Source organism: Phocoena sinus, chromosome 14 (genome assembly GCF_008692025.1).
Source record: "Phocoena sinus isolate mPhoSin1 chromosome 14, mPhoSin1.pri, whole genome shotgun sequence".
Lineage (NCBI taxonomy): Eukaryota > Metazoa > Chordata > Mammalia > Artiodactyla > Phocoenidae > Phocoena > Phocoena sinus.
Genome location: NC_045776.1, coordinates 49320697 through 49329623, shown reverse-complemented (window position 1 = coordinate 49329623; position 8927 = coordinate 49320697). Strand labels below are relative to the sequence as shown.

General features: G+C 40.8%; 1 protein-coding gene across 1 annotated transcript; it reads left to right on the top strand.

Moving 5' to 3' along the window:
* Positions 1-2188: 2188 nt before the first annotated feature.
* Positions 2189-8113, top strand: HRH4 (histamine receptor H4). Its single transcript, XM_032603440.1, is given in 3 exon segments — positions 2189-2643; positions 7306-7956; positions 7958-8113. Coding segments are annotated over 3 exon segments (1011 nt in total). The 5' UTR covers positions 2189-2439.
* Positions 8114-8927: the final 814 nt, after the last annotated feature.

The following is an 8927-nucleotide window of genomic DNA, read 5'->3' as shown; positions in this document are numbered from 1 at the left end:
AAATAGTGCTTCAATGAGTATTGGGTGCATGTATCTTTTCGAATTATAGTTTTGTCTGGATATATGCCCAGGATTGGGATTGCAGGATCATATGGCAACTCTATTTTAAGTTTTTTGAGGAACCTCCATACTGTTTTCCATAGTGGCTGTACCAATTTACATTCCCACCAACAGTGTAAGAGGGTTCTCTTTTCTCCACACCCTCTCCAGTATTTGTTATTTGTAGACTTTTTAATGATGGTCATTCTGACTGGAGTGAGGTAGTACCTCATTGTGTTTTGATTTGCATTTCTCTAATAATTAGCAATGTTGAGCATCCTTTCATGTACCTGTTGGCCATCTCTATGTCTTCTTTGGAGAAATGTCTATTTAGGTCTTCTGTCCATTTTTGATTGGGTTGTGTTTTTTTGTTATTGAGTTGTATGAGCTGTTTATATATTTTGGAAATTGAGCCCTTGTCAGTCACATCATTTGCAAATATCTTCTCCCAGTCTGTAGGTTGTCTTTTCATTTAGTGTATGGTTTCATTGCTGTACAGCAGCTCATAAGTTTGATTAGGTTCCATTTGTTTATTTTTGCTTTTATTTCTATTGCCTTGGGAGACTGACCTAAGAAAAACGATTGGTATGATTTATGTCAGAGAATGTTTTGCCTATGTTCTCTTCTAAGAGTTTCATGGTGGCATGTCTTTTTTTTTTTTTTTTACAATAATTATCTTTAAAATATACATTAAAAATTTTTTATTTTATTTATTTATTATACAGCAGGTTCTTATTGGTTATCTATTTTATACATATTCAGTGTATATATGTCAATCCCAATCTCCCAATTCATCCCACCACCAGCACCCCTGCCCTGCTTTCCCACCTTGGTGTCCATACGTTTGTTCTTTACATCTGTATCTCTATTTCTGCCTTGCAAACCAGTTCATCTGTACCATTTTTCTAGATTCCACATATATGCATTAATATACGATATTTGTTTTTCTCTTTCTGATTTACTTCACTTTGTATGACAGTCTAGGTGCATCCACATGACTAAAAATGACCCAACTTCATTCCTTTTTATGGCTGAGTAATATTCCATTGTATATATGTACCACATCTTCTTTATCCATTCATCTGTTGATGGGCATTTAGGTTGCTTCCATGACCTGGCTATTGTAAATAGTGCTGCAATGAACATTGGGGTGCTCATGTCATCTTGTTTTGGGAGAATGAAGGGTTTCCTTCAATCTTTCCTTTCCTTTCTTTTATCTTTACTATTGTTCTTCATGATAGGTTAACTTGGTTCTCATATGGAAAATGGGAATTCCTGCCATGTGCCTTCATAAAATATGAAGATATCCAACAAAATAAGATTTCAACCGAGCGTCCACTTAATAGATTATTTTCTTAGTGAGTAGACCACCTGTCTGAAATGTCAGTACAACTGAAAACCCCTATAAGGCTAAAGGAAAAGGAACCCAGTTCAGTCATTTTCCACAATGAAGCAGTTTCTGTGCTGAGTTGAATCACTCAGGTATTTGTTCATTTGGTGAAGGGTAGTAGTTAAAGTCAGGGGTTATGAAATCACATTGCTTGGTTTCAAATCCAATTTTTCCCTTACTTGGGCTAATAATGTCTCCTTTTTGAACTTCAGATTCCTTATCTGCTAACTCAGCATGGTGCCTACCTCACAAAGTTTCTATGAATGTTAAATGAGATGATATATGTAATATACATAGCACAATGTCTGGCATCTGGTAATTGCACAATACCTATTAGCTGTTACTAATTTCCTTGAGTTAAATGTGCGAGCCATTGGTCAACCCTGGATGTTGTGAAAAATACAAAGATCGACTTCTCACACAGTCCCAGTCCTCAGGAGAAACAAGTTGACATATGACAACGATATAAAGTAGGATATATTTGTACATGAGATGGGGAGAGATGAGTGAAGTGCCAGGAGAGGGCAAGTGACAGAGGGGTCACTTCTACCCAAGAAGTTCCAGGAAAGATGATAAGGAGGATGCCACTTTTTAAACTAAGTGAAGAATTAGAAGGAATTAAATAGACTTCTCCGTAGAAGAGAGGAGGATATTCTAGGAAGAAAGAATGTTGTTGGCAAAGGCAAAGAGATGTGACAATGTGAGATGTATAATGGGGGAAGGGTGGCCCATCCTGTTTGGGTTGGATCATGAACACAAAGATGATGTGTGCTGTACATGGCTGGAAATACATGTTGGGACCTGAACTTAATTTGGAAAGTAATAAGAAGCCATTGAAGGAACAATGTTTGTGACAGCTATTTTAAAAATGGTATTTAAAGAATGTGTATGAGATCAGTCCTGAGTTTGTTGATGAAATACCATGAATTTCTAAATTATAATCAAGATCTTTTTGGTCAGTTCAGAGAGTTCATTGTGTTGTGTTCCTATGTCTCTTCGTATTCATTGATATGTGCTATTTTTCTTTACCCTCATTTTTACCCTGTACAGGTGTGATCTCCATTCCTTTGTACTTCCCTCACAGGCTGTTCAACTGGAAGTTTGAAGATAACATCTGTGCATTTTGGCTCACTATTGACTATCTTTTGTGCACAACATCTGTGTATAACATTGTACTCATCAGCTTTGCTCAATACCAGTCAGTCTCAAATGCTGTAAGTCAAAATATTAATTTATCCTCCTTAGAAGATTATATACCTGTAAATTTTGGGTCCCCAAGCAAAAAATTTTTTTGTTTAATTGGCAAAACTTAGAGAAGCCTGTTACCCTTTTGTTATCTAGCACCAAGTTTTCATTGGGGCTTAGTGAACATTTTCTGTGTGATTTGGTTAGGTCACTCCCTTATGTACCACTAAAATGGGAAGGTGTCCACCAAAATCCAAGGCAAGTTGTGAGAAGTGGTAAATCGAGTCCGTAGTAGATTGGATATGCATGAGTCTCACAGTAGGTTCATCTGTTCAACTCCTTAGACAACTTGAGACCTGAATGTTTTCTTCAGGATGGAACTTGGTGGGTGATTAGAAAGACTCCCAGACTTCTGAATGTCACGAGAAAATTAATTTTGAATGACCAAAGGAAAAGACAGTATACAGGGAAGCTATAGGTTATACAGTAGCACTAACCAGAAACTAATCAGTGCCAGTTTAGGACCCATGCCAAGAAAGTCTGAACTTACCCAAGATTTAGAACAGTCTCATCAACTAGCTCATGACAGTTCTTAAGCTAAATTTATCAGCAATAGAATAAAGGAGAGAATAAGGTTGATGTTAATAAGGATGAGGGATGGGAAGAGGCCACAGAAACATGGATGGTGATCTGAAGTCTTTGAGACCTAGATGGGAAACTTCCTTCACTCCTGAGTCCCAGGGATCCAAATGTGTGGGAAACGACTGTGTGACAGGGATTTTGCTAAGGACACAAAACTGAATCTCCAGAGTCTTTCTTTTTGAGGAGCATAACAGTCTAATGTGGAGACAGATCCATAAACAAAGGGACTAAGTGTGGTGCTGGAGGCATTGAGAGGACAGTGACAGTTTTGTCCTGGGAGAGGTGTGCAGCTTGGAGGCAGACAGGATCAGGAGGGCGCACTGGACAAGGCAAGGATAAACTGCTGTAACAAAGAGACTCCAAAATGCTGAGACCAAACAAGACAGAAGCTAACTTTTCTCTCATAGAACAGTTCAGGAAGATGGGAAAGCTCTGCTCCAGGAACTCACCCAGGGACCCAGGCTCTGTACCCTCTAGAGCAGGGACCTATGGTGTCTCTTGCAACTGCTCAAATAAAACTTCATTATCCAAACAGGTGGTGGGCCACACTTGCTCCATGGACAGTGGTTTGCTGACCCCCACCCACCCTAAGTCATTAACCTCCTCTGCACGGTCCAAATCATGCTGTTGTCACTCCAGGTTCTAGAAAGGAAGGGCAAAAGGCAGAAGTCCAGGGTAAGGGATTTTCTTTTAACCAAGTAGTGCAGAATCACACAATCATTTCCACTCACCTTTCATTGGTGAAATTTAGTCATGTGGTCTTACCTTACTGCAAGGGAAGCTGGGAAGTGTGGCCTCTAGCTGAGCTGCCATATGGCCAGGAAGAAGTAGAGAATGGATGTGGTGGGACAGCCAGACACTTGACATTGAGTACTTTATTTGTACCAGAGTCCACTGCAGTTTGTTCTGGACGAACTCTGGAGAGAGTACAGATCAGTTTGGATTAGCCATCCAGAAGCCTATAATCTCAGATTTTTCAAACAGATAGTAATCCATTATTGAGTCATGAAATCAGTTCAGTGGGTTATTATGTCACTTTTTCATAGAATGAAAAAATATGGAAAGAAGTACAATAGAACTTAAGTCAGAGTATAAAATATCAGAGTACCTTGTGCATAATAAAGGTAAGTATTGTTTTATGAATACTTCTGTCTGTATACTTCATTAGGGTATAAAATGTATTTCTTACTTTAGGTCACAATCAAAATGTTTGAAAAGCAGTGCTCTAATTAATAATCTTTCTTTAAATCTTTAATTTGTACTTTAAAATTTTCTTTTCTTTCTGGGTTTTCTTTTTAATCTTCACTGAGTGTTCCTAGTTAGTGTTCACTGGGACATTTCTTCACGGAACATCCAAGCTCTTGAGGCAGCCTCAGCTTTGTGTTAGGGTAAGGGATGGCTTGCCCAGTTAGAAAAAGGGTTTAGAAGCTACAGAGAGTTGAGGAGTGATGTCCAGAGAGAAAATAGGCGGGCTTGTTTCTTGGTCTTGCCCTGAGAAATTCCCCTGGCAATGGAGGCTGTAAACTTGGTGAGGGCTAGGTCAGCTGGATCCGGGTCCCTGGTACACAGCACAGAGTCAAGTGTAAGAAGTGCTCCATGCATGAGTGTATGAATGCTCACGGGGGTGCTCAGGCAGCACTCCCACCTCTGTTGGCTGAGTTCCAACACAGCTCTATGAAGCCAGAAGGAAGCCTTTAAAGACCACAGGAGCTCATAGGAAGTGATCATGCGGAATTGAGCTCTTGCTGTAGCTAAAAGTAGAGGAGACAGTGTAATAGGGGAAGGCGGCAGGCTGGGCTTGGGAAATGGAAATCTGACAATAGTTTGGGGAAGGAAGGCTCGATGCACATGGCAGTGCATGACAGGCACTTAGAACGGCTCTGCAATCCCATCTCATTATTAATACCAGCAAGTTCCAGGGGTTGCTCTGCCTCCCAAAAGAAACCGGATTGACGGAATGTTTGGATATCTTATTGAGGTGGGGAAGGAAGCAGGGTAAGAGACAACATCCTGAATAATGGACATATTCTGTAGTGGGTGAGAAGTGGGCCACTGATGGATTTCAGGGAGGCACGGGCCTGGATTTAAGCAATGCTTGAACTGTTATCTGTTAAAAATGCTACCCAGAGATGAAGAGATTGGCATCATCTTCTCAATTCCCTTGGATGTCCATTATCCCATTTGACCTTATGCATAATAGAAAAGAGATTACTTTCCAGCATACTGCATCAAATCATTACAAAGGCTGAACAGAGCAATTAAAAAACTAAATGCAGTTTATGACCATCTGGGTATTGTTACCATCTTCATAATCATTAGATTTAGCGCAAGTATTAATTAGTGGTATGAGAAGCAGAAGGCAAAATAATGTATTGTACATGGGAGCTTGTGGTCAGCACCATAGGCACTTTAGCTTAGCTTCAGAAATACCAGTAATTTGGAAAAAGCCAAAAAAAGAAAAAGAAAACCCCACGTCTCTGCATTTTTTAAAAATAATTTTTTTTTTAAACCGGCCTCCTTTTACCTCTAGCCAATTGGTGAACCCTTCCCAGCATGTACAATCCAACAAAGAAAGACAGTGCTGGGCATTGTTACACCCCTTTAATAAAAATGAGAAACCACTTTAGAACAAGACTTGAAAACTCACAGAGAAAATAGCACTTGAGAGATGGTGAAAGGGAAGTGTGTTCCAACTTCACGGGTAAATCATTTCCTTTCCCTTGAGTGCAAAAGGCAGAAAAACATGGAATATTTGGGCTGGAAGGAAACTTACTGATCTAAAAGGTGTCCAGACAGGTTGTGTGCTCTAGGTCCCCTTAAGAAAGTCTTGGGTCATACGTTTATCCCTCATACAGTGTGGTTGGCATTTTAGATTTCTTATAGAAGATTTCAGAATCAATCAAAAGTCATGGGTCTTGTGATCCAAGAGCAATCCTCCCTCATAGAATCCCATTTTCCCTTACAGAAGACTGTCCTTGTGACCAAGTGGACTTAGAACTTTCTTCACCCCTATAAAAAGACCGTGGCACTCACCACAGCCATGTCTCTCCAGTGGCTGGCCACCACTGCTTTGGCACCATTTTTGTCGGGTAGATACGTTTGTAGAAAGAAATGATTTGGTCACGCTCAGTAACACTGTAGTATCTCCCCACAGCTGGTTTAAACTTTCTTTTTGTGTGTCATCTTGTGGGAGTAACATAAGAGTTCTTCTCTTTTTGACCCCACCTGGAAGGCTCAGCATAAACGGCAGAGTAGATTCTTCCTAAATACTGGATATAGAAAAGCCAATGTCTTTTAAACTTTTCTGTGACTTCCGTGATAAATGCATTTTACACTATGATTCAGTACATACATTTCTCGTTCTCTATGTACATCTATATTCCCAAAGCAAAAGTTTCATCAAACAATACATATCTTTAGGATGTGTGATGCATTCTGACACTGATTATTCCAATTCATTAAAAAAATTGCTGCTCATGATCCAGCTGGCAAGTTAAAAACACTGTGAAAGGGCTTCCCTGGTGGCGCAGTAGTTGAGAGTCCGCTCTGCCGATGCAGGGGACACGGGTTCGTGCCCTGGTCCGGGCAGATCCCACATGCTGCGGAGCGGCTGGGCACGTGAGCCATGGCCGCTGAGCTTGCGCGTCCGGAGCCTGTGCTCCACAACGGGAGAGGCCACAACAGTGAGAGGTCCGCGTACCACAAAAAAACAAACAAACAACAATAAAACACCGTGAAAACAGGCATTTAGTTTCAGTTAACAGTTCAGGTTAGTGTCTGTGGACTAGGAAGACTGCATTCTTATTTTAGATATTGACCATGACATTTTCTATAGTGTCAGAGGTTTAACCTTGAACTGCTAAGAAAGTCTACATCTTGGCCCAGGGTCCACCGAAATCGAACCCTCTGCCCTGGCCCAGATCATGTTACCCAAATTCAGTGAATATCCCTGCTTTGCACATTCCTGAAACTCCTGAGGGCCAATGGTATGCTTTGTGCAATCAACATATGCTCATTGTATTGAAAATAACTTACTTGGTTTCTTTTAGGTGTCTTACGGAGCTCAACACACTGGGATCTTGAAGACTGTGGTTTGGATGGTGGCCGTCTGGGTAGTGGCCTTCTTAGTGCATGGGCCAATAATTCTAGTTTCAGAGGCCTGGAAGAATGGGAAGGGGGATTGTGAACCTGGATTCCTAACAGAATGGTATAACCTTGCCCTCATGGTACTCTTGGAATTCATGATCCCAGTCTTGTTAATGGCTTATTTCAACATGTATATTTACTGGAGCCTACGGAAGTGTGGTAATCTCAGCAGGTGGCACTCTAGATTCACTTCTGTCTCTTCCAGTAGCTATGGACGCTCATTCAGGAGTGGACTGTTTTCAAGGACATCTTTTTCTAACCCAGAGGAAGCAGCAGCATCCCTTCGTTCGGAGAAACCAAGAAGAAACAGCAGGCTCTTGTTTTCCTTAACAGCCCAGCCAAATAGTGTAACTGCTTCCAAAACGGGCTCCCTCTCCCATTCAGATTCCCGAGTTCTTCAACAAAGGGAACATCTTGAGTTGTGCAGAGGCAGGAAATTAGCCAAGTCACTGGCCATTCTCTTAGGTGTTTTTGCCACTTGCTGGGCTCCCTACTCTCTGTTCACAATTATTTGTTCAATATCCCCCCACAGACCTCAGTCTGTCAGCAACAGCTGTGTATGAGTTCACATTTTGGCTCCAGAGGTTCAATTCCTTTGACAATCCTTTTTTGTATTCGCTGTGTCACAAGCGTTTTCAGAAGGCTTTCTTGAAAATATTTTGTGTAAAAAAGCAGTCCATACCATCACACAATCGGTCAACGTCCTCTTAATCTTTGTGCCTATGTAAATTTCAGTCTTGCTCTCACCTAAATGAATCTGGCTTTCATCTTGCCCTTTCCACTCTACTGAAAAAATCCAGAAAATCATAACACTTGAAAACTTAGAAAAAAATACCTGGAACCTAGAAGTCAGTGGAAAATTATTCCGGTGAATAACAACAGCATAATTAGAAATTGACAGTAATATTTTTGTAAACTCATAATCACAAAAGCACTATATTTTTCTTAGTCATCACCTCTTCTTTGTCTTTTAGATCTTAAATAACGTTGATTGTGAAATTCAACAATTTTGGTTTTCTATGTTCAGTGTTTGCTACAGTCTTAAGCGAATTTCCCTTTTTTATTTTACAGTGATGAAAACTCGTCACGTTTTAAGATCATTCCCTAAAGTATACAGTAGAAAAAAAGAGCTCTTGTGCCCTCTTTGCTGGGGGTGGGTAACTGTTATGGTCACTGAGCAGGCGAATTAGGGTTTGAGTTGGCAGGACAGGGGTTGAGGGTGCCAGATAGAAGAGCAGAGGGCATGTGTACTTCCAGACTCCATATTCCTGATCCTAGAAAAGAAGGAAGTGTGAGACGAGGGAGGAAAAAGGAGGTCACTGCAGCTCTCAAAGGTCCTCAATGAAGTTATCTTGGAGGCCCCGGCAATCAGAAGATGTCAGGGTGAGGGACAGGCAATGGGTTGAAAGGATGGCTTTCCCTATTCCTTCCTGCCCCCTTCTCCCAACTTCCACATCAGCTCAAACTTCTCTGTGAGAAAATATGGAAGAAAGAGAAAGGCTAAGAGATGCAAAAGGACTATATG